The sequence below is a fragment of the Chiroxiphia lanceolata genome, chromosome 2, assembly GCF_009829145.1.
Source record: "Chiroxiphia lanceolata isolate bChiLan1 chromosome 2, bChiLan1.pri, whole genome shotgun sequence".
In the NCBI taxonomy this organism is placed as follows: Eukaryota; Metazoa; Chordata; class Aves; order Passeriformes; family Pipridae; genus Chiroxiphia; species Chiroxiphia lanceolata.
In genome coordinates, this window is record NC_045638.1 from 5,667,840 (window position 1) to 5,693,923 (window position 26,084).

The 26,084-nt window shown below is 41.2% G+C and overlaps 1 protein-coding gene across 1 annotated transcript; it reads left to right on the forward strand.

Moving 5' to 3' along the window:
- The first annotated feature begins 250 nt into the window (after positions 1 to 250).
- Positions 251 to 24,689, forward strand: RRP1B (ribosomal RNA processing 1B). Its single transcript, XM_032679076.1, has 16 exons — positions 251 to 462; positions 5,346 to 5,428; positions 5,906 to 5,963; positions 7,022 to 7,107; positions 8,148 to 8,209; positions 10,714 to 10,843; positions 12,235 to 12,299; positions 12,825 to 12,988; positions 13,201 to 13,292; positions 14,075 to 14,172; positions 14,664 to 14,683; positions 15,104 to 15,232; positions 16,030 to 16,772; positions 19,293 to 19,439; positions 20,162 to 20,228; positions 21,319 to 24,689. Exons 1-16 carry the CDS (start codon positions 330 to 332, stop codon positions 21,507 to 21,509), a joined length of 2,268 nt encoding a protein of 755 aa, XP_032534967.1. The 5' UTR covers positions 251 to 329; the 3' UTR covers positions 21,510 to 24,689.
- The last annotated feature ends 1,395 nt before the right edge of the window (positions 24,690 to 26,084 follow it).

Consider the following 26,084-nt stretch of genomic DNA (forward strand, 5'->3'; position numbering starts at 1 on the left):
CTGACAAGGTGTTGGATCAGTCACAGGTTGGACTCGATGACCTCAGAGGTCTTTTCCAACCTAAACGATCCTGTGGGGTCCCGGGAGCCCCAGGACCTCCCGTGTCCCCGAACCGACCGCGGTGTCCCTCCCACGACGCTCCCGGGGCATTCCCGGCGCCCATCCCGGCGCTCCGCCTTCCCCGCGGTGACGGCAGAGCGCGGTGCCCGTGACGGCATCAGGCGGAGCCCGGCGCGGCGCGGGCAGGACGGGCCCGGCCGGGACGGGCCGGGACAGCGACGGGACGGGGCTGGACAGGGACAGGGCAGGGACAGGGACACGGCCCGGCCATGGCTCCCGCCGCCGTGCAGCCGCCCGAGGTCCAGTTCGCGCAGCGCTTGGCCGCCAACGAGAAGCGCATCCGGGACCGCGCCCTCAAAAAGCTGCGGGGCTACATCGGAGTGCGGACCCAGCGCCCCGCAGGTACGGCTGGGGAGGGACCGAGGCAGGGACCGGGATGAGGATCTGGGACCGGGACAGGGGTCTGGGACCGGTCCCGGTGCCGTCTGGGCAAGGGGGGAGCGGCGGCCCCGGCGGGCGGACGGGATGGGGAGGGAACCACGTGTGTGCGGAGGGCCGAGACCCGCCTCCTGTGGATTCTATTCTTTTCGTTGTTATTCTTCCCTCTTTTTTTTAAATTTATTTATTTATTTATTTATTCTTCCTTTTTTCTATTTTTCTTTTTTTTTTTTTTTTTTTTTACTTTTACGCGTATATCTCATCAGTAAGAAGTATTCCCCCCGCTGCTGCCGCAAGCGCCCCCAGCATCCCCCAGCTGCCCTTAGAGAAGCGGAAAGACTCGTGTTTCCTCGCCCCCTGAGGTGTCTCCGGGCACTGGAGAGGCTGGAGGGCTCGGGGAAGATCTCCTTCGACCGCGGGAGGGTCTCGCTGGCAGCATTAATATTCCCGGGATGGGAGCGGGGTGGCTCATGTGCTCCCGTTGGCAGGAACAGGATTTAAATGCACTGAACTGATCCAGGCCGGAAACAGCCCCATATGTGCAGCATAAAGTTTTATTTTCGGTTATTTCTGTGAGGTAGGAGCTGCCTGCTTCCAGGAGTCATATTCAGGAGCATTGGAGGGAATTGAGGGAAGCTCAGGAGTGTTTCAGCACTTGTATAATTGCTGTTGATTCTTTTTTACCCGTCTGGGTTACTCATTAGCTCCACGTTCATGATATCGAAAGCTTTTTTTCCCAAATTTTTTCCAAAAATCCTGCTTGGAGCTGTGTACTGGCACCTTAGATCCAAGAGTTTGGTGATGTCCCTGGAGACAGTTTGAATCTGGCAATGCCAGTCTGAAGCTGCCTGCACCTGAAAGTGCCTCCTGTGCACTCTTTCCACATGGTTGCAGGTTATATTTTATAATAGATATAGATTAGATATAGATAGATTATATAATATAATCTATCTATAAAAGTATACATAACATATAATATGTAAATAAATAATTGCCATTTTCTATGTAAGATATATATTTATAAGCTATTTTATAAATTATTTAATTATGTATATATTTAAATTATATATTACTACGTAGTGTGTCTATATTTTATATATTGATATATATTATACATATTATGTTATTTATATAAGTATATATTTTATCTTTTCATATGTATATTATACTTTCATATTTTATATTTATATATTTTATAAGCTTATGAGGTCAGTCATAGCACTGTGTGAAGTCATGGATCCAGCTCAGTAAACCTTCCTGTTGGAGTGATCAGGAGCACAGTGCAGAGATCCTCAAGGGATCTTTGGCATCTCCAGTGTTTCTGGACTGCTGTTTCCAGCACAATGTGGTGTAAGCTGGACACAATGAGGAAGGGAAGCTGGTCATGAGCATTTTCAGAGCACTGAGTCTGACCTCATAAAGTTTCCTGCAGCATTTGGGAAACTGTTACAGAGGTTTATGCATCCACACCCCTTTGGCTTTGGGGAATTAGCCTAGACCTGATCCTGTGATCTAAACTGCACCTGGAGTGCTGGTTGGAGCTGAGTCAATTCCTTGAAAAGACACTGAGGAATAGATGTTTTTCTTCCCTACACAAATAATATTTGACCCAGTAGCCACAGAGGGAAGGGCACACAGAACAACCTTACAGGGTCAGGCCAGGGAGCCAAACAGCCCATTATCCCATTTCTGACAGTTATCAAAGACCTAGGGATAGCCTGGGGACTAGTACAAGCAAGTGCACATCATATACCTCCCAAGTACTTTCTGACCCTCTAGCTGTTTTTAGCTCTGGAGACTTCCTAAGCTGTTCATGGCTTCTCTGTGTTCGGTGGTGCTCTGTGCATCCCACTGCAAAGTGCAGATTCCTTTGAGTTTGTGGAAGCAGCCACAGGATGGACAGGAGTGCCCTAACTGAGGGGAGAGGCTGCAGGTGCAGCTACTCCCTTAAGACATTATGAACCCACCAGTGGGGAACTGCTCAGTTGGGATGTGAACATTTTGCAGGTTAAAATCAGCACACCATGACATGCAAATGAGCAGGAAACAACGGTGACTTATTTTCAGAGCTCTCAGATTTACTTACTGTCAAGTACTATTGAAGCTCATAGTATTGAAGTAAAGGTTTACTTCTTTGGGCTCGGAGAGAAAGCATGTTCAGGAGAGAGAATTTTTTAAAATTTATTTACTAATTAGCAGCCTTATATCCATCCAGCATTCTGAGAGGATGAGACTCACAGCCCAGATAAGATGCCCTAACTTGAGGAGTTGAGAACATGCTGAGTTTTGAGGGAAGTGCTGGAGTTCACCTGATGTTCACCTCAGTGAACAGGTGTTTCATAGGTAGGACTGCTCAGAGTGGTCTGTGCTGGGGAAGCTTCTTCAGAGAGCCAGAGCTCTTAATTTCCAGCGAGAAATTAAACTCTATGGAATGCATAGAACTACTGAAGTCATCATGTGTGCAGGTGAGCTTGGATGAGCACCTTATTCCTTGGAAGGGATCCTTTTTGGATTTTTTTTTTCTTGTTAGCTGCCTTGAAGGAGAAGAGCATGCTGTACTGTGCCACTAAAAATAGGAGGGGTGTGTTTATAAAGGAACTGATGAAAGAATAGTAAAGGGAAATAACTTAGTAAAAGAGGAAAGATTGCTGGATGGTTTTCTGTCTGACAGAGCTGCACTTACTTGGGCCCAGATCTAGAAGGGATTTACATAATTTCCACTGAAATGTGACTGTGTGGATCTCGTCCTTGGAGACTACCTAGAATAGGAAAAATTGCAATAATTTTAGTGGTAGCAATGTCAAAGCAGCCTGAGTGCCAAACAGGAATGCTGACGAGGCTTGCATTAAAGTATCAGTGAGAGTAACATTACTAATCCAAACCCCCACACTGGGGGACAGAGTTACAATCATGCCCTAAATCCAAAATCTTTCTCAAAGTAGCTTTAAGGAAAAGAAGGTCTTCAGTTTTGTGCACTGTGGTTGCTAATAACAGTACATTCAGGTTCTGAAGTAACCTTGCTTGAATGACTATTGTTTTCCAGCTGTGGCTGGGGATGGCACATAAAGTTGAAAAACAGAAAACACAACCTTGAAACTACTTTTTGAGTGAGTAGGATAAGAAATTTGTTCTGAAACCTTTTGGCTAAAATCCTATGTCAAATGGACACAGGACTGCCCAGGACACTTTAAAAAGCCCTTTATGTATGAAAAGCAACCTCATGGAAAGTCTGTTTTCTTCACCAAGAGGTTGGTCCAGCCCTAGAACAGGCTGCCCAGGGCGGTGGTGGAGTCCCCCTCTCTGAAGGGATTTAAAAGATGTGTAGCTGTGGCACTGGGGGACATGGTGGCCTTGGCAGTGCTGGGTTAATGGTTGGACTTGATGGTCTTAGAGGGCTTTTCCAACCTAAATGATTCTATGATTCAGTTCTGTGAACTCCTGAGCCACCTCTATGGGCAGCAAATGACTGTCCCATGTCTCTGTAGGGTTAATGCTGCATGTGAGGTTCAGCCTGCTTCTTACCAATATGTGTATAGCATATAATTCTGTTAAGAAATCTTATTAATTTTATTATTTCAATATTTTGAAATATATTAAAATATTAATATTTCAAATTTTAACGTTTCAATATTTAATTTTAATAAATAATGAACTAAATTGTTTCATATTTAATCTTACCATTACTGTCAAATCTAAGTTAAATTTATAACTAATGCTTAATATTAGTGAACTTGTTGCTTCCTACATAGCATTTTGCATATTTCCCTCGCTCACCTCTACTTCCTTTCTTTTTAACTAAGCAGAACTGCAGACAATTCAACTAATGTGTTTGTAGGTTTTTTTTGTCTAAGTGATGCAGTACTGATGATTGCTTTCAAATGAGTTGGTCCAAGGAGGAGGTGCACAATTTAGATCTAGCACTGGGTCTCAGGCTTTTTGACTGAGAGACCCCTGAGGGTTTGTCAAAAGTGACAGTGATCTTTTTGGAGCAGATTTGAGCTTACTGAAGATGATTACCGTTCTAAAGTGATTTTCTTGCAATTACTTGGGAGTACTTAATAGGTCATAGTTTGAAAATAGCTGTAGTAGGTCATTGTAGCTGCCTTGTAACAACATACTGTTATAATTTTACCTCCCAGGAACGTAGTTGATGTCATGAAAGATCCAGTTTTTGAGCATCTATTCCTGACAGTAGAATTTTATTTTCCGTGTAATACTTTCCTTCTTTGATGTGTGAATTTAACTAGAATTTTTATACTGTCAATAGTGAAAATATTACTTGCTAAGTATTGTTATTAAAATTCAAGTTTTACTACATCTCAAGACTAACTGTATTGGAAGTATTTTCATTACAGTTGGTGAGGGTTTTTGATTTACAGTTTCATACAGAAATAAATGTGTTGATTACTAGAAGTTTATTCTATCAAAACAAGCACCTAGTAAGGAATAAAATTATTGGTAAAGTGGGAATTTGCATAAAAAAACCCCAAACAAACCAAAAAGCCATATCAGTTATGTTTGAGGATTGGCACATCACCTCTCTTGCAAAAATAGTTATGATGCCCTCATTAAAAATGTCTTTTAGACTTGGTGCTAAAAATATGCCAGAGAGATTTATCAGAATTATCTTGGTATTCATCTCACCTGTGGTTTCTTTGAAATCTTTTTTACTTTGGCACCAGGTGGAATCACAAGTTGCCTTCCAATTGGTGTGTTTACAGCAATAACCAACATTTACCCAAGAGATACAACAAAACCAGAGAAGAAAGCAGGGAACTGCATGAAAATATTTTCGTGAAAATGGGGGGATTTTTTTTCATTTCATTCCGACTTCTTCTGTACTGTAGGTGGCTTCAGCCAGGAAGAACTGCTGAAAATATGGAAGGGCCTCTTCTATTGTATGTGGATGCAGGATAAACCTCTGCTACAGGTATAGTAACTGTTTGTATATTTGCTTGAGTGTGTCTGGTTTTGGAGTCCCAGCTCTCAGTAACCTCACCTCATCAGTTTTCAGATCACTTGTCTGTCTGAACATTTATCTCACACATGGCACAGAGAGCTCCACAAAGACTTGTCTGAGAAGAGTGCCCCTAAAGTTTTATATCATTTGTTAATTCAAATACACGGGATTTTCCTCCTCCTAGTTTAATTTTGTCTGCTGTCAGAAAGATGATTTGTGCAGAGATCTGGTGAAATGGACAGGTTTTGATACCCCTGAAACTTCTCTTCCAACTGACCTAATCCCAGTGGAAGGATGACTGCAGTACTAAAGCAGCTTTTGAGAGAATATTTTTCATTTTGAGAGATGTTTCATGAAATTTTCACTTCCTGTTTTTTCTAGTTGTGTCTTTAGTGAGGAGACCAAGCTCTGACACGTGCTACACTAACTATATTTATTTACTTTTAGGAGGAACTCGCAGCAAATATCTCACAGCTTATGCATGTGTTTCAAAATACAGAAGCTCGTAAGTACTATTTAAGTATTTAATGCTTTATTAAGGTACTTTAATTTTTGGTGATTTTTAGGCCACTGTCACAGTGCCAGAATATAATCAGACAGATAGGGATGCTCTTTGGTTTTTTCCTTTCCTTTTTGTCCAGCTGGTGTGTGTGATTGCATTAAGGGAAGCATGAAATGCAGTTTGTTTGTGGCTGTTGCAGAGGAAGAGTTGTATCTCCAGTGTGATAAGGGGGAGACTTTGCAGGATGGATAGCAAAACAAACTTCTTCCTTTGCTCCTCCATTCTGCACAGACTGTTCTGTGTATTTCCTGCTCAAAACCATGAGCATGACTGTTTAGCCTCTAATAATTCAAAATGCACTTGGAACAGAGTGCTCAGTCAGTGCTAAAACTTGCATGAATAGAAAAGAGTGCAGAATGGATATTTTGCTCTCACTTGTTTGATGTCATGAAAGATCCAGTTTTTGAGCAACTCTTACTAACAGTAAAATTTTATTTTCCATTAAACACTTTCCTTCTGTGATGTGTGAATTTGACCAGAATTTTTATGCTGTTCATAGTGAAAATATTATTTACTAAATATCTTTGTTAAAATTCAGGTGTTACTACATCTCAAGACTAACTCTGTTGGAAGTATTTTCTTTATAGTTGCTGAGGGTTTTTGATTTACAGTGTCATACGGAAATAAATGTGTTGGTTGCTAGAAGTTTATTCTATCAAAACAAGCCCCTAGTAAGGAATAAAACTATTGGGAAAGTGGAACTTTACTTAAAAAAAAAAAAAAAAACAACAAAAAAAACCAGAAAAAATGGATACAAAGCAGTCCCATAATTAAACTTTATAAGTAGATGTGTGTCTTTTCTTGTGCTGTTCTCAAGTTTAATTGACTTCTTGTACCAGTCTCAAGCATGTCTTTCCATAGCTCCGTCCCTGTCACTGGGCAATTCCCTAGGGAACTGCGTCCCTTTCTCACATGGAAGGGATTTCTTGAGATTCTTTCAGGTTAGCAAGATAACCTGTTGTGCCAGACATGCAGGTATTTTTCCCCTCACTCTCTCCCAGGACACCTTTTCCTCCAGACATTTTGGCAGACGATGAGCCGCGAATGGACTGGGATAGACAGCCTGCGCCTCGATAAGTACTACATGGTAACAGCACATCTAAAATATAAACCTGTATTTTACTTAATAAGTTTTTCTCCTAGAAGAGATGGTGGTGGTGGTGGTGGTGGTGTGCTGGAAGGCAGCTTTGCCAGAATGTGCATTTATGTATTTTGTAAGACAAGACAAGGGACCATCTTCATGACCCGTTGCAAAAGACACTTGTTTTAAAGGCTGACACACCACTGCAAATCTAAAAGCCATTGCAGTTTATATAGTGCTCAAGTGCTTTCTTGTCTGCCTTTATAACATAGTGATTATTCTCATAGTATTTATATTCCATATACAAATCAATCTCAAAGGACACTGTACCAACATAATTATTTAGATCAGACTGCTTAAAGACTTCTTTATGGCTCTGTATAAAGTAATTGTAACTAGAGCTTCAATTTTCTACCATTAAACTATCCACTGTAGTACATTCAGCTGTCTGAATTCATTCTATAGGAAACAGCATATTAAAACAAGCAGTAAAATCAGTGAAAGAAGAATCTTAAAAGACCTGCTTTTGTAAGGAACAAAATCCCATTAATCTTTGTCTTTGAAAAAAAGTTAATTGCAGCACATTCACTGCTGATTTTTGTTTCTCAGTGTTAGCAGATACCAGTTATTTCAGTAAGTGAAGTGTTTTGAGCCAGCTGAATGTAGCTATTTTACATATGACTATCTCTTAGTGCAAGTTTCAAGTTCATCTGTCCCATGTTGTTTCTTCAGTTGAAGCTGTGAGTTTTCTTAGATTTGGCAGCACTTATGGAGAAATCAGGGTGATGGAGCAAGAGGAAGCTGACAGAGGAAATGGTCATGGGCGTTTCTATGCTTAGTATATGAAAATAGTTTGTTGCCTTTTGAGCTTCACAGCATCCTTCTGTTGCTTTACATGATAGACCAGCCTCTCAAAATGTTCATGAGGCAGCTTCCACCTTCTAGCTACAAAGAGGTTTACTAAGTAATGTGTTCTTGTTTCATTGACAGTGACTCCTTTGCCTGTTTTCATGAACAACATGTATAACAAACTTTGTACTTTGCAGCTGATGCGTCTGATTTTGAGACAGTCCTTTGAAGTGCTGAAAAGAAATGAATGGGATGAAAGGTAAGGAGATTCCTGAATCGAGTTGCATGATAAAGAAGTCACCCGATTTACCTTAAATCCAATATATTTTCATTTAATAGATCCTTTGTTTCCATAGGTGGCATTGTTACAGTCTTAACATTAAGGATTATTTGTTCTTCAGATCACTTATGTAGTTTAGAAACATAGCCAGGTGTTACACTTCCTCAAGTTAAATACAGGATTTAGTGTATTTAATTTTCTGACTTAGCCAGAAGAACTATCAATACAATATCATCTGCAGAGAGGTTAGACAGGGAACCTTCATTCCAGAAAATATGGAAAAGGAATTTGTTTGTTTGTTTATGTTGTTTTTTCTGATTGGTTGTGACTTTTTTTTTTAATTTTTATTTTACTGTGTTTAATCTTGGTGACTTCTCTTTTGATAAGGCAGAAGTCCTTAACTGTAAACTATCTTCCTGTTTATTCTATACATCAGTGATTTGGGTTGTATTATACTCTATCAAAAGGCAAATAATTGCAGTCACTTGCCCTGTCTAGAGCTCTTGTGCCACTTCTAAGCATTCTGTCTTTAAACTGATGGAGAGATTTAAGCCTTTTAATTGAAAGTGCTTGATAATCACCTGTTAAGGTTATCCTTTCTCTCTCTTGCCTTCTGAAATGTGGAATGCATCCAGGCATGTTTTTGTGGAAGAACAAAGGAATGCAAAGCTAAAGTGCCCCACATTCCTCCTGTTCCACCTTAATTTTGCATTGAGTAAATGCAAAAGGTTGAAGAGATGAAAATGTTCCTTGACAGGAGCAGAAGGTGTGGGAGGGGGTTTGATACAGCCAAAGCCTCTCTTCCCCACACAGAGACACTATCACCCAAACTGATCTCTGACAAGGTTTCTTATGGCTTTGGCTTCCATTTTTCCAGTACCACTGGAAGGATGGCCTGAAGGCTGTTCACCACCAGTGGAGGCATTGTGGGAAGAGAATGTCATGATTCCTTTCTTTGCAGAGTGAGGGAGCTCAAGGACTGCCTTTCCCTCCTTAAGTGGAGCCTAGAAGCTGCCTGGCATGTCTTTCATTTCTCTTTTCTTTTAAAGTGCTTTTGAGAGAAGGTGTATTAAACTGAAATAATCTTTGTGGATTTGGATGCTTTGAATTCTCTTTGGCACTGGAAACATTTGTTCTGGGCAAAATTGTAGGAAGTGCCAAAGAACACCACGGGAGAAAGCTTGGAATGTAAATAGCTTCACTTTCCTGAAAGATAGCAATGATAGGCCTTGGGAAAAAGAAAAAAAAAAAAGAAAAAAAAAAAAGAAAAGGGAAAAAGTCGCAATTGCTGCTCAGCTGCAGCAATGAGAGCATATCTCTGAGCAATGTCACTCCAGCAGTATTTGTTGGTACCCCAGAAGTGAATAACTGAACCACGGAGCTACTCGTGCACATCTCAGTTATTTCTGGCTTGAACTATTGCAATGGTGACTTTTTTTTATGCCTAGTTTGTCTCTCACTCTGTTCTTCAGTGTAATTGTTTTGCTCTAAGGGACAGGGAATAACGTGATTTAACAAAAGCAAAGTCTGCACAGTTGAAATGAGTTTGAGCAGGTTCAGTATTAAATTTAGTCCTTGGGTGTTGACCGAAATGGAGATTGTCTCATGGACTTCTCTTCCTTTCCTATCATCATGTCTAACTGTAAAAGAAAATTACTGGCATCTCTGGTTATACAGAAGAAGTCCTGTATCTAGAAACTGGGTCTCATCTGTGCCTCTATAGGTAGATTCTAGAAAAAAGGAAAATGGAGGCATGTTACTTTGAATTTTACTGCACTGACTGTAGCATCCTTCCCCTCACAGACCCAAGTGAATGAATTCTCTTTATTGTTATTTCCTTCTTTCTTTTATTCACTTCCCTCTATTTACCACCATTGGCAATTTCTATCTGAACAAGTTATGTTCTTTCACATTCTCTTCCCTTTCTTTCCAGATACCCTTTCTCTTCCCTTATCTATGTTCACCTCAACTTCCCACCTACAGCTTTCTCTTCTTCATCATTAACAAGGCAATTTTAATTATTCACAATAATGCCAGACCCAGCTTTAATAGTGGCAGAGAGTTCCATCTTCAAATGGAAGGGTACAAGGTGCTGTCCATCAAGGATGGATGCATGTGACAGCTGCTCAAATGGCAGAATTCCTCCTCCTATCCATCAATAACATGGCATAATAACCTTCAGCCAAAATTAAGGTGTGAATTCTAAAACAGTGATTTTCATTGTAGCAAACTGAGTCGAGTGGATTGTCTGATGCTGCAAAATCATCTAGATTGTAAGGAGTTCTGATCTTTTTCAAAGTTTGCTTTAAAATGTGAAAATTGACCTCTGGATTTGTTTCTCATGAATGTTGGATATCTGTCCAGAATTGTAAAGAGCTGGTAAAGCTGTGAATGACTAGAGTTTGTTTTCAAGGCAAACAAAGCATGAGCAATTGAATATGAATATCTTCTTTTCTTTTTCTCTTTTTCTTTTTTCTTTTTAGTCTAGTTGAACCATTGCTGCAGCTACTAATGAAAGAAGTTATGGACCCAGACAGCAATTCTCCCACTGGGATAAAGTTACATTTCATTGATATCTATCTGGATGAATTGGCTAAAGTTGGTGCAAAGGAGGTTAGGAAATATGTTGTCATTTTCTTCCTGGTTAATGTCAACCATAGCATGCAACATTTTAGAAGAAATGTCATTTTTGCATCACGTATTTTTTAACAGTTTTAATTGTAACCTAGACACATTGAGTAAGCATGAAGAAAGTGACTTACTACAAGTTATGCTTTTACTGTTATTCATGTCTTTGACAGTGAGAATATGGTAGTTTCTCTCAACTTCCTGAGTACTGCTATGCTGCTCCAAATTGAGGTTGGAAATAGCAATAGAAAAGTTAGACCAGTCTCGTTTGTTTGTTTCAACAGAAGGGACTTAGTGTCTTCTCCCTTGTGTGAACATGTTTTCCAGTCTTTGCTTTTGCAAAACCTGACATCAAGCCTGCTCTTGGCTCATTGTGTAACAATTAAATAGAGGAAGAAAGTGAGCTTTCAAAGCTGTCTGATATTTCCTTACTGTTGCCTGTGCATTGTGCAGTTTACCCTCCACATCCAGTTATTGGCTTTGCTGGTGACAGTCTGTCTTGTTCTGCTGTATGTTGCTGTTGCAGTTGCCCTTAATTTTGGCTGATGTTCCAGTTTTGCAGCAACTGGAAGCCTGTTACTGCAGCTGTCGCTGCTGAACGTCTTCCAAAGAGCATTTCTCCTGTCCCTCCACTCTGCCTGCAGCCCCACACTCATCCCAGACTCCTGCTCAGTCACCTTCCCTTGTCTCTGGCCTCTGATACTTCTCCTAGCAATGGGCAAAGCTGTTAGCAATTTTCCATTTGTATTCCTTGCAGTATTGCAAGCAATCCTGCCTGCAGCTTTTGTGCTTCTGGATTGTGGAGCGTGAGAAAAAAGATCTCTGCAACAGAGATCTTGGGCTTGGAGCCCAAATCATTTCTGCAGCTCCACAAACACAAAACTGTAGCTAAGCCTCAGGAGTTAGTCCCCTAGACTATTTGAAATCCCAGATGATGCTCATAAATTGAATTCAGGGAAGGATATTTATCTTTAGCACTTCTGGAGCTGACAGGGTTTTGGTCCAAGGAGTCCAGTTAAGAGAAACCTAGATCTTATTCTTGGCTGCTACAGACCTTCTTTGTGGAAGTGCATGAAATTATTCAAGCTTTCTCTGCTTTGTGTTTCCATAATTAAAATAAGAAGCTTTGTTATATTTTTGTACTCAGCAGAATAAAATCTGCAGGACAGTCACTGTTTTTATAATACTTCCAGGGAATATCTGGAAGTTAATGGTAGCAGTGGTAACAAAAAGTCCCTAAATACTCCTGTCAGTTGGACTTAGTATACTGAAAGACTTTGTTAAAGAAGATCCCCCAAACACCAAATATTCAGGAATTTGAGTGTACACTTACAATATTTACTGTACTCACTATTTTTTTCTTTCTCATCATGCAGCTCACAGCAGACCAGAATCTCAAGTTCATTGAACCTTTCTGCAGACTTGCTGCCAAATCAAAGGAGTAAGTTTAATGAAAAGACAAATATTTTTTAAGAATCTAGAAAATCTGAATTTACCACTCCACATGGTAATAAATGGATTGAAGAAGAGTCTTAACCTCAGAATGTAGAGAAAGAAGGGTGTTTTACCAGCCATCTGCACGGTCATTTGAAGATAACTTGTGTTTATCAAAGGTGTAGGTAACATGGATTTATAAGGACTATAACCAACCTCTGTTAGTTAATATATCTAGTTATTTTATTTTTTTAACATGCATAGAGCAGCTGAGCTGGTTGTCTTCTTTGTTGTTGCAATGTAATACAGAGCAACATATAAGCAGTGAAAATTAAGAGAGGGACATTAGCATCCTGTTTGGACTGAAGGACTTCTGTTTAAGGAGTAACATGCTCAGTTCCCTCATCTGAAGAGCTAGATGTTCTTCCACTTCTTTCTCTGTGTTCCTCAAATTTCCACTTTTTTAATGTGAGAGGGGAGGGTGTTTACACTCCCTGCCTTTCAGCTCTGTGCCTGCTCTCTCCTCACGCAGTCGGTGTTTGCTGCACGCTGTAGCCACTGGAATCTTTGAGCTGATTGTGGATCAGTCCCCCTTTGCCATCGAGGACCTGATGAAAGAACTGGGTAACTACAGTGATGAGGAGGATGTTTCTGAAGAAGACAAACAGGAAAAGGAGGAGGTGCCTAAAACCAAAGGTGAGGAGGAGGTTCTAAGTTGCCCTGGTAAGACTTGATAGGATTGAAAAATCTGCTGCTCAAAAATACATTTCTGCTCTGTTCAGGGTGTTGTAAGGATAATTGTGTTTTCCTGTCTTCCCTCCAAATGTGCTTAACAAAGCTTGCACTTTTGGATTTACTGTCTCAAACAAACTAAACGTTAATACTCAATCTTTTTTCTATAATTGCAGACAGATGTTTTTCAAGAAAATCAGTGCAGAGCTCTGAAAAAACAGAGCATATTGATAAAAAGGCTGATGACGGGATTGGGACCGTTCTTCAGGTTTGTGGCTTCTTTGCTCTGTTATTGATACTCCTCTCTCTTCTTTTTACCCCATCCCTTTCAAAAGGTACAAAAATAAAGGGCATTAATGGATAAATATTACAAAATTGTAATTCCCTTCTGATTTAATATAAGGTGATGTTAGTGTAATGTGTACTCTGTGAGTTGTAGTAAAATAAATCCAAGTCTAAATTCTAAATTCTTCTTTCCTCTCTCCCATGCCTTCTGTTTTCTGCCTCTCCCTTCCTGTTTCAAGAGTTAAATGCCAAGTCAGTGTGGGTGGTAAAGCAATCAGTTCTAAGTTTCATTGACAATAAGGGCAAAAGTAATGAATGATGGGACACATAGGAGCGAGAGTAGTATGCTACAATTTGGGTTTTCTAGACCCAGTGCAGTGTAGTGTTTTTGACAGATCCACCCATCAAACACACATGCAGGTAGATGCACTTCGTGCTTCTGTGGCTTTCAAGCAAGAATTAGGACATGACACACTTTAAATCTGATATTTAGCTAAATGTTTATGGGAGTTTCGAAGTAGGTTGAGCAAGAAATAAGGTTAAGAACATCTGAGACAGTGATACTGAGTTCAGCTGTTCTGTTAATGAAGCAACAAAATCTGGAAAAGTCAGTATATAGGTGTAAAGGGGGCCTAAACTTCAACAGAGAAAAATATTTGGGGTTTAAAAGAAGTGGCTGAACTCAATACTTGAAGTATTGGTAACATGAGTTGCATTGGGTTATCTTGCATGAATAAACTTGTTGTTGTACTTCCCTTCTGACAGTTTGATTACAAGGCTGTTGCTGACAAACTCTTTGAATTGGCGAGCAAGAAAAACACACCTTCCCGGAACAGAAAGCGTCTGTACAAGCTGGTCAAAAAGTGAGTTCCGTGGAAATACACCTTGCATGTGCCACCCTGTCCTAAACAACTATCTCACTTTGCTTTCTGTCCACCCTCAGTTGTCCCAGTGACAATGTCACACGAGAGCAGGTCACAGTCCTGGATGATGTGCATGAGCTGCCTGAAGCCTGTGCTGCTGTTCCTCACTGGTGCAGCTGCAGCCAGCTGAGGTTTTGTCTGCACAGGGTGGGTTTGTGCTGCAGGATGTGACATCAAGTTGTGTGTGATGCAAGGCACAGATATAGAAGTGTTAAATTGCTGTTTTCTCAGTGCTTTCGGTGGTTTGGTTTGAGTTTGGGGATTTCTGAGGCAGGTCTCTTCTGAATGGGCTCTTCCTGTGCAGAATATGTTGTTCCTGTTTTGACAAAATCATAGTAAGTACAGTGATACTGTTCTGCTACTGTTATTATTGGTACTAAACCAGTAATACTGATTTGTTTTTTCTTTTCTCCCTCCCTTCCCACCTTCAGGTTCCAGGACTTAGCAGAAGGTAAGGACAGAGACAGTAATTAAACATCAGACAGAGACAGTAGTTTCTTTCCATTAAAGGATATATAATGTTCCCATACCATGTGTATTGGAAATATTTTTCTTTTTTTTAAATATGTATTTCAAGAATATTATTTTAGGGGGTTGTGGTTTTTTTAAATCTCTTTAAGATACATTACATGTTTTTGGTGAGATGGCCAAATCCCTCTCACAGTTTGAGCAGCCCCATACTTTGTCCTTAAATGAAAGATGATTATTTTTACTTAAACAAATAGGAATCCGTCGAGTGATTTTCCTTCAGGTTGAGTGGGGAAAAAGGAGTTGTTTTTTCCTTCTGTGGGAGTTCTGCTGTATAGGAACAGCACAACTGTTCATAGAAATAAAACTATTAGTTTTCTGATACCTTATCCTTCCTCAACAGGAATCTTCCCCCAAGATATTCCTGAAGATGTTTCTACAGATGAAGACGACGATGATGAATTCAGCAGGCGAAGGCGAAAGAAAAAAGCTGTCAAGCCTTGGAAGAAAAGCGAGTTGGAAAAAGTAAAAGGTAAGGCAAGATCAACATTTGGAAGAGAGACAATCTGCAGTGTCTTGAGCAGTTTGGCCAAGTGTCAGATAAAAGCTGTTCTGAAGAAGGCAACGCTGTTGTTCAGGCTGTGCTGATTTGTATCCTGTTGCAATGAAGGTTAAATAAGTGAAAATAAGTTCTCTTTGAAAGTGGTGGGAGTTCTCCGACCAATTTTGAGTCAAGCATCACCTCAAAAATTTCTATCAAAAGCAGAACTGGAAGCAGTTGTTTGCATTGCTCCTTTGAGCAGTTGCATTTACTGTAGGAAAACAGAAACATGTCAGTCTTAAAACAGGATGACTTAGAATATAAGAATTTGGGGGTGTTTCTTGAAAGGTGAGGAGGGTTAGTGAGAACAAGGTGCAAGTATCTGTAGCATCGTGGCTTGTACTGATGTGACACATGCCCAGCCATGCCCAAAAATATCCAACCAAACTGCTGAACCCCTGAGTTGCCCTTCTGATGGGCTGGACAGGTGGGTAATAACAACTCTTTCTAGAAATACTGCTGTAAAAAATAGGGTTGCCACAGGGAATGGTTTAGAAGTTAGCTGTGGCAAGGCAAGATTGGCAGAATGTTAATTAGGACAGATGTCAGTGGACTGCAGTGTCCTGACCAGGTGTAACAGTAAAACTGTTTTGTGGATTGATAGCAGGAAAATGGTACACCTGTTTCAAAAGAAAAGGAAAAGAGCAAAAAGGATAGAATTAAACTGTTGTAAGTACCTTTGTGTTTCACATCTGTGTTATATGGTATTCTTTTTGTGATGGATTTAGAGGATAAAGAAGAGCTGTCAAGTGTGAAGATGCCATCAGTTCCCCAGAAGAAGAGGAAAAAAAGGAAGAAGAGGGACGGCCCAAATGCTGATCCTGGAACAGCTGATGGAAATTGTGAGAAGGGAATAGCTGAAACATCTGGATCTAATGTTTCTAGCCAGGAAAAGGTGCCAGAAAATATCAAGGAGAGGAAGAAAAAGAAATTGCTACTAAATGAGGCCAATGAGACCACAAATGTAGCAACTGACACCAGAGAAAATCACAGTATCTCTGCACAGAACAGTCCAACCGACGGAGAACAGAGTAAAAAGAGTCAGCTGAAGAAAATGAATCCAAAAGTACAGAACGTTCCTGCGAAACCAACGTGTCAGAATGGACCAGCTAATGCCAGTGCAGCAGAGGGTGTCAGCCCATCTGTCACACCCTTAACTCCTAAGGCTGTGAAGAAGAAACAGAAGGCAGGGGCTGTCCTGGTGAATGGGGATCCCCTCCTGCAGCAAAGTGACAGGAAACCCAACAAGGAGGGATTGCTGGGGACACTGCCAAGAAATGCAGGGTCTGAATCTGCGCCCTCCGGGAAGGTCACATTGAAGACAAAGACAAAGCTCGTTGGCTTGGAAGGGATGAAAGTCTCCAGTCAGAATGCAGCAACCTTGAAAAAGAAGAGAAAAGTGAAAGAGGTGCTAAATTCTGTCGAAGCCAACGGGATTCTGGAGACTGCATGCAAGAAAAGCAGGAAGGGGGTACGTACATCTCATTCTTTTCTCTGCCTTCCTCATGAGCTGCCAGGCTCAATTTCAAATTTGGCTTTAGCTTTCTGATTGTGGGGCTCCGTGGGCTGAATGCTGATGTCATCATGCATTGTCACCAAAAGAGCTCAATTCCCTAGAAATCCACAGCTGCTACAGTCTCATGCCCTCCTGTGCAGTGACACTAAAACCTGTGCCAGATGCTCAGCTTGAAGAACCCGTCTAACTGAAATTTGGGATGTTTTTAGTATAAACTCCTTGTGAAATTGCCCACAGCAATTCCAGGAGTGGCTTCTTTTGCTCACTCACTTCCCCATCTTAAACAAACTGTCTGGGAAAAGCATTTGGGGAAAGATGGAACAGAGAATGTGATCCTGTGACCTTTAATGTCATCAGTGCCTGTATGATCATATTCATGAGCAGTCCAGTTTCTTATAAAGACAGTGTTTTTTCATTAGGAAGGTCTGATTGTAGTCTGGTTCAAAAATGTATGCACTGCAGGTTGGAAACAACCTATTTTTCTCCCCCGCCTCTACCTCCCACCCCTGTTTTCTTCTTGGCAATAAGTAGAATAAGGTTGATTTTTCTCAGTGGTTTGAGAGTCAAAAAGCACTTTTCACTGTATATTTTTCATAGTGTGGCTAAAAGAGAGAGTGCAGGGGTTGTCCCCTCCCCTGCCACTGAAGCTCTTTTTAACTGCTCACTTCCCATGTGCATATTCACCCTAACACTTTTAGGGGTTCAGTTACATTCCTGGAAGTCTTGCTGGCAGTCTCACTTTAGTGGAAAGAAGATTAATAAAACATAAATGAGATTCTGAATACAAAACAACTCCATCTTCCTCTGACTTAAAAGTGCATGTTTTTAGCCCATCAGCTCACCTCTGACTTAAAGCTGTAGCATTAGTTAAGTAATGCAGCCTGGTAAATGAAGTTGGTATAAATCCTCAGCCCTTCAAGGGAGAAAAAATGCATCTTGAAACATTGTTTAAACAGTAATAAAATAGCTTTGGCATTTTCTGGTTTTTGATAGTAAAGTACTGAGGAGGAAAAACCAAAAACATTTCTCTCTCCCCACTGTGCAAACTGCATTTCTTTCACTGCAGGGCTTCCAAAGCAGGAACCATTGGCTTTATCTCCTGCAGCCTAAATATTCCACGTTGCATACCTTGTCTTTGTCTATAAAAATGTAATTTCTAAGAAAATATGATTCTGCCACTCCCATCTATTTCTGTAAAACTTTGCTGCAACTGACCAACAGGCTCCAAGACCCGAAAGGGATTCAAGATAAGAAGTTCCTGCAAACTTCAGGGAAATGAGTTGTTGGCACAAATTAATGTGGGCACTGAGGGGAAAAGCAGCAGCACAACCCCAGTCCAGGTGGTTGTGTGTGTTGAGTGGGAGCGGGGGGGGGTGGAGAGAAGGAGAGATATTTGGGAGTCAGGAAGAGAGTGAGGGTATTGGGATAAGAAACAGGAGGGCAGGGTAAAGCTAAAATGCACAGATGTGGAGGGAATAAAGCTCTGCTAATTTTGCTTTCGTTGCTTGAGAAATAACATGTTGTTTTATTTCCTGGTTTTAGTTACATAATCCTGGCCTTGAGCCCAGTAATGAGGGGCATGTTTTGATTCTTGATTTCAAGGACAACACACACCTCCAAAGAATTAGCTTCAAATCCTGAGAGGGAGGAGGAGGAGGAGGGGAAGGGGAAAAAACAGACAAGATCAGCATTATTTCACAGGTGTATCCAGATTTCAGGAAGCTAAAAGTCGTGTGATTTTTCACTTTATTGAAAGCACAAGTGATTTTCAAATCAAAAGAGGTCATATCCCCTGGACATTTTCCACAGCTTGTCAGTGAACTGCTTTTGGAATTTCACATCTGTAGGTTGATGTAAAGCATAACTGTGGACTGGAGTCCACAGGTATCTGACTGGTCCACAGTCTGTAAACAGCAGGTTAGAAAGCTCTGCCAGTACAGGCCCTAAGAATTGCCTTCTGCTGGAAGGAAGAATTACTTAAATGCTACAAGAGTATGAATTTGAGGCAGCAAACTAGAAGCAATACACAATAGCTGGATTTCTGAGAGTGCAAAGACTTCGTACTCCACTTTATTTTTTTCTCCAAAATCTCCATCTTAGGTGGGTTTGTTCATTAGTTGTGTATCTTATGCATCCAGAGGTACCACAGAATAGTTTTTGCTTCTGCTCAAGGAAAAAAAATGACTTGTGTGCAGGAGAGCTGGATCAATTGCAAGGCAGCCTCATCCACATGGAGAAAACCTTGTTTGTTTGCACTCTGATGGGCCTGGCAAATCTGTTACTGGTTCTTCCTTCTGTGCTTTGCACTGATAGTTTCCTATTTCTCTACAGAGCTTGCCTTAAATTTCTGCTTTCAGTCGTGCTAATTGCAAAATTGCATCTTAAGAGTTCACCATGATGATGAGCCAATGTACTAGGTATGGTTAATTGCAGTACTGTTGTACTGAAGCATTTTTCCCTTTCCCTCCTTCACAGGAAAGCAGTGATACTCTGTCACCATTAAAGAAAAAGAAAGCAAAACCAGGGAGTGATTTTGTAAAATTTGAGAAAACAACTTTACCAAAGGGAGTGTTCTTCAGGAAGGCCAGAAACGCCATCTCTTCCACCAGGACATCCTTACAGGTCAGGTGATCTCACAGAGGGACAGGCACAAGTCTCTTCCCAGGAGACCTGCCCCACCGAAGGGTGTGACCTCACTCGTGCTGTCTTTTCCACTCTTACCATGAGCAGATAAAAGTGGAAATGCTGTTGCATTTCCCTGTAGACAGTCACATATGGCTCCAGAGTTTCAGAAAATGCGTTGTAGACACCTCTAAACCCCCCTCCTACCCTCCCCTCTGCTTTTAAAGGTACCTTCTTGTTGAACACCCACCATTCTGAGTCTGCTCATTTTGCAAGAAAGCAAAAGCATAAACTGACTTTCAGTCTTGCAGAGGGACTTTGAGCCTCCATTTCTTCCCATTTGTGGAGATTTTAACAGCACAGGGCTTCAAAAGACTGCCCTCTTTTCTGAACCTTTTTAGCATGTAATATCTGTTCAAGCCCTCTCAGCACTTTGAGGCCTGAGTGCAGTGGGGCCACTCTGTTTAATACACAAATATGTTCTTGTTTGTTGTTGAATTATGTAATGACATTAAGGAGAGTATGTGATTTCTCCACAAATTGAGTATGTTTGCTTTTGGCTAGAAAAACAGTGCTGTCTTAGCAGGGGTCAGTGCTAGAGGATTGGGGCAGTTCCAAACCAGATGAAGGAAATAGGCTTCTTTACACTGGTGGGATGCAGGTAAAAGAAATCATAGCATTGCCTCAGAAATCTTATTTCATGTCTCCATTTTGTTTTATAGCTGAACAAGCTGCAGTCACCCAGCTGCAAAAAAGTCACATTTGGCTTGAATAAAAACATGACTGCTGGTGAGTCTGATATATCTGTGTGTGTCCACAGTCTCTCTTGTGGCTGAGGGAGGGGGAAGCTTCATGCATTCACACACATCTAGAGAACACCTCTAGAACAGCATGATTCTGACCCCTTTTTGTTGCAATAATTGTGTATATAGTTTACAAACCCTCCTCAAGTTCCTTTTCAGAGGAGATGGGAAAGTTTAGGACATTCAGCCCAACAACTAGACTTGAGCAATTCCAGGGTGCTGCATTACTGACCTGCAGAAGGAGCCTCATAGGTGGAAAACTGCAGCAGAGTGATGGAGTCGCGTTCCTGAGCTGCCTGTTTGCAGGGCACCTCTGAGGGAAACACGTGGGTTTCACAGCTTTCATTGCTCACTTGTTTCCCAGGACAAAGAGTGCTGATGTGCTGATAAGATCAGACTTTAACATAGCAAAGTTTCCTTTTTATCTTGGCTGCCTGTGGTTTATTGATGGTCACGAGTGACCTTCTGTAAGCAGACAGTGTTTTCCCTGTTAAATAAATGTCTTGCTCCATAGCATAGAATTGTATTCCATGTATTCATTTAGCTAATTTTTAACTCACCAAGGTGTGCAGTAAATCAAGTTTATATTGAGAACAGTATATTTAGATATATGTCTTTATGTTAATACAACACAGCTGCACAAAATGAAAGATAAGTGCTTCTCTCCTGGCAGAAGGGATGACCTTGAGACACTAGAGCAGTGCTGTTCAGCAGTCAGAGCAGAGACATTTCTTAGCCATCATCATATTTTAAACTCAGGAGTGGTGTTCTTCAGGATAGCTGGAACACTTGTGTCTCAGGAGTAGGCCCAGGGTCTCTGGTGGTCTGTGGAACCATGGGAATGGTTCACAGCCTCTCAGTGGATTGCAGCAGACCCTGTTCTCCAAGGGACTCTGCTAAGAGATGTGCTTCACCACCACCTCTTTGTTTTCTCTGCAGCCTTAGGCTTCTGATCCTTAGTGGAATTAAGGATCTAGGGCAGACTTAACAGGGCTGGGCAATTCCACAGTTGTTTGACAGGCCCAGTTGTTCCAGCAGCTGCATTTCTTCTAACTTGTTGGCTTGGTTTTCAACAGAATTTAAAAAGACTGACAAAAGTATATTAGTGAGCCCAGAAGGACCCTCCCGTGTGGCTTTCAATCCTGAACAGAAACCTCATCATGGGGTGCTGAAGTCACCCACAGTTACCCCAGCAAGAGAACCCCAGATGAAGAAACCATTTACTATGTCAGCTAAGAAGAGACCAACTGCTGTGGACTTCTTTTAAACCAACAGATGTGGCCTACTTTTGTACAGGACATTTTGCTAAGCTAGAATGTTCTCTGGAGGTATTTTGAACTTCTTTATTTTTTTAAGTTAAATACAAATTGTATATACAAAATTCTGATTGTGACCTGGGTCATTGCTATTTTGAAACCACTTCAGCTGTATCTTGAAATACTTGTTTTGTCTATTTACAGAAAAGAAACAAAATCCAGTCTCTGCTCAGGTTTGGTCTACAAAAAATATGGTCTCTGCCCATGTCATTCCCAAGAGACTTGTCCATTTAATTAAGGAATGTTCAGGGTTTGATTGTTCCAGTGATTTTTTATTTTTTTGAGCCAGTGTAAGACAACTTGCACTTCATGCTGTTAGAATGTCTTTCATTGGATAGGGCTTAAAAAGGAAAAAGGCAATGTAGATTTTAAGCCTACGTGTGTTCATTATTTTAAAATTTTACTCTGTCATTTTTCGTGTGTCACCCTTGGCATCCTGTTAATTCTTCTGGAAATAATGATTACCTCATGTCTCTGTTTCATAACAGCTGGACTTGGGTAGCTTTACAGGTAGCAAGCAAGCTTTCCCTGGGATAAGAAATGCCTCGCTGCTCAAGTGGTCACTGCTGCAAGGAAACCTTCACAGCTGGTTGCCTGCTGAGTTGGGGACAGCCACCACATTATTTTCAGTAACACAAGTGCCAAAGCTGGCTTGTGCCTGTCACATTGTAAGCTGGCTTCTTCCCTCCACTGCCACTGAAATCGTGCTCTTGCGCAGGAGAAATCTTTGATATTTCCAAGTCTTTCCCCCACCCCCACTGTTGCCTTTCCCAAAGGTCTGACAGGACTCCTGGTTTTCTGCTTTAGCAGCTGGTGTGTCACCACATGGTGCCAGAACTCAGATCTCATTCAGTGAATGAGCCTCTGGTTGTACTGAAGTGAGCTAGATCCGTGCAGTGCATCTTTGGGTAGGACACACGTCTCTCTGAAAGCTTTGGTGCTTCTCACTACAGGTGAAACTTCAAAGCCCAGGCAGCTTCGTTTTGGTTTTGATGCAGAACCAGAAGAACTCTGTCTGCAGTGTTTCCTGGCGTTAAGTTTTTATTCGGGTATTTTATCACTACTCTGCATGTTTTGGTTTTTTTCTTTACTTCTTTGGTAAAGAATGAGGTGCCTTTCCATGAGAGACTATTAATGTTCTCTTTGGGGGAACAGTGAGGAAAGGGAGAGCAAATGAAAATAAAAACTCTTTTGATATGATTGGAAGACTTGAAATTTTTTTTGGAAGTTTTGCTAATGCAAATGAGGCAAAGGCTTTGCAGCAGATCTCTACATTAGAGCTCAGCTTGAAGGCACAACCTGGTGTCAGAGCAAAGCTGTTCCTGAAGCTTCCCCCCAGTTACTTCTGGAATTCTGTAAGAGAGAGGGTGGACCTGCTTCATTACCTTGTCGTATAGTAACTGGATTATCAGTTAAATAAACTGATAAATGTTTATTTAGCTATTTCAGCCAGCAGAATTATATTTTGTGTCATATTTGCATACTTCAATACTGGTTTTTACCAGTTCTTGATGTTGACTGTCCTCTGCCAGACAACTCCTCTTAAGCAACTGGATTGAAGCTGTTCTTTTGTAGCTTATCTAGAATTGCTTCAAAATACTGGTGTACCTGCAGATTGTTGGTTGGTCTCAGCTGCTCAATTCTTATCCATCCCAGTTCTTGCACTAAGTTTGCAACAGTCCATGGTTTGTGGTCCTGCCAGAAAGTCACTTTGCTCTTGTCTTTTCTCATTTACAGTGAAGGACTGAATTTCATTTGGTTTTGGTTTTGTTTTAGGCTATATTTGTTTGACTGATCAATAAAGAACTCTGGAGAATACACTGATAAAATTAATGATACTTGTTTGAGCAAGTATTGTTCATTTATGTTTTAAAAAATTCTCATTGTATATTAGCGTAATGGATTTTTTTTTTTTTAACAAGATGATGGTAAGTAGGGTGTGACAGCCTGTTCAATATGTTGTACTGTTATTTTGTACTGTGGGTGAAAAGTCTGCTGTGGAATATGCATAAAAGCATTTGTATGTGCATGGTTGTTAATGCCTTAGGTTGAAGATGCCACATTCCTCCAAGGATACAGATGCAAACAATCAGTCGGTGGATCTGGTGTGCACAGAACAATCCAGGATCAGAACACACTGGGGTTTGGTTTGGGTTTGTCTGGGTTTGGTTTGGTTTGGTTTTAATACATATAACTTATTATGGAAATGTATTTAAATGGTTGTCTGGATCCTCCTCTGTTGATCGTGGATCCATTGAACCTGTTGCTTGTACAAATATTTTGTTGCCCACGGTGTTAAATGGAGAGGCCAGAAATGGCAGTCAGATTTTGATCTATAATTTTAGTGATGTGATTGCTTGTTGGGGTTCATCCTTAATCCATCTGTGCCACGAAACCGGTGGAATGTTTTGTAAATATTACATATATAGTGTGTATTGTCTTCAGTGGTGTCTGGAATTTCATTCAGGACAACTTTACCAACAAAACTCACTGTCAATGCCCTAAAATTACACAAAATATTTGGATAGTGACAATTCCAATAAACACTGAAGACAAAAACAAATGTGAAAGAAATGTAACATCTGGGATATCCACTGCACAGACACAATGGTACTGTAAGGAGAGATGTATTGATGGGAAAAGAGAAAGGAAAAATTCATCTGATCTGTTTGATGTTGCTTCATAGATTTTTTTTCATAGTGTTATTCCATCTTTCCAGCTGCCAGCTATGCTCTGAGTCAAAACTAATGTGACATAACTTTTAAAGGACAGTATTTTGTAATGATTGTCCCTGCATTTTTGTTACAAATCTGATCAGCTTTCTCAAACTCTTAATAGTTGATAATTCTTTATAGCTTCAAGAGAACTCAAAAGCACAAAATGAATTCAGCAAGGCAAAAAGTTGAAGTTGTATTTAAATTATTGGATATGCAAGGTCTTTTATAGTCTATGAAAGCTATGTGACTTGGAAAGCATCAAACGCCCTTTGTCATTTATTACCTGTGCTTAGATTTAATTGTAGGCAGAAAAATATCATTTTGTGTACCTCTGCAAGAGCATTGTTAATACAAATACAGTGTCTAAGCATTGACATCATTTAATCTAGACCAATAAACCATATTTTTTGTGGACATTGTATGTTGGCTAAATCTGTAAATGTGGGAAATGGGAGGATAGAATCTGAGGGGCCACTTGAAAGTATAAAAAAAGTTGTTCTTGCCTGTGTGCACCTGCTCTCCATCCAAGGAGTCTTTCTATTGTGCCTTTTGCAACCGGATATGTCTGTCACGTATTGGCCTCATAAGTCACCAACGTGCATGTAACAAACGTGGATAAAGCCTTCCCAAATCTTCGTTCGCGAAGCCCAGCCATGACCTGCTCTCTCTCTTTTTATTTTATTATTTTATTTTTATGGTATAAAAAGCCAAAACTGATGAAGACTCAGACATATTAGGAGTAGGTTTGCAGTAGGATATACCTGTTCATACACCTTGAGCTGCTCCCCCATAGAGAGCAGCACCTAAAAGGTCGCTCAGGGGAAGCAAGTAGATCACACACTATCATTGGTTGACGATGAAAATTGGTAATTGGAGTGATAACATGGCAAGATGTGTATTGCAGAGGGCCAAAGCAGGTAAGAGAGAGACACACTGAAAGCTGTTTGTTACCATCAGCATGCCCCATGGAGTTATGTATAGAGAGGAATCCCACAGAGAGCTGCATCCCCACCTCAGGTGCTGACAGGTCCTGCACCTGCTCAGGATCAATTACAAAAATTAATCAGGGTCTCCTGACAGGCACAGAATTTTCAGAAATGCAGAAATAATTATTCAGACAAAGAAAACTGATCTGTCCATACCGGTGGCACGAGTGAAATTAAAACTTAAACCTCCAGTTAAAATGGGAACAGATTTCCTTCAGAACACAGTCCTGTAAAAGAGGCCAGCCCGGAGCCTGTGCAGTGGCTTCATCCATGGACATGTTAACAAAAGATGCTGATTTTCTAATCATGGTCATCTCTGCCTGGTCCATTTTGGGACGAAGGCACCAGAAATTTGAAACCCGATGGCTGCACAGTCACTGTGGCCAAGTCTGTGTCACTGGTAAAGACATTCCAGAGCCCTGGTCCCAAGGCCGAGCCCTGAGGGACACCCCTCATCCTTGGCCTCTCCGTGGACAAGGAGTCACTGGCCACAACGCTCTGGCTCCATCCATGTATCCAATTGCTCATCCCCTGAGTAGCCCACCCTCCAAACCCACGGCTCTCCCATGTGGAGATCAGGATGTCACGTGGGACTGTGTCAAAAGCCTCCCAGGGGTCTGGGCACACCAGGGCCTGCAGGTCTGGGGGCTGGTCTGGAGGACCACGGGCAGTCTCTGGAAGAGGAGCACCATGCACCTCTCACTCCCAAGGCACAAGAGTCGGCACAGGCAGCAGCTTCTCCTGCCTGTGTGGGAGCAGGTGAAGGCAGCAGGAGCAGAAAGCCCTGGGCCCTGCCCCACACAGCCCCTGCTGCCCCCTCAGC

Excerpts from the sequence above, each read along its gene's own strand:
- RRP1B (XM_032679076.1), top strand. The coding sequence starts at position 330 with ATGGCTCCCGCCGCCGTGCAGCCGCCCGAGGTCCAGTTCGCGCAGCGC. Across the intron at positions 463-5,345 it reads GCGGACCCAGCGCCCCGCAG|GTGGCTTCAGCCAGGAAGAA; the intron begins GTACGGCTGGGG and ends TCTGTACTGTAG. Across the intron at positions 19,440-20,161 it reads CCACCAGGACATCCTTACAG|CTGAACAAGCTGCAGTCACC; the intron begins GTCAGGTGATCT and ends TTTGTTTTATAG.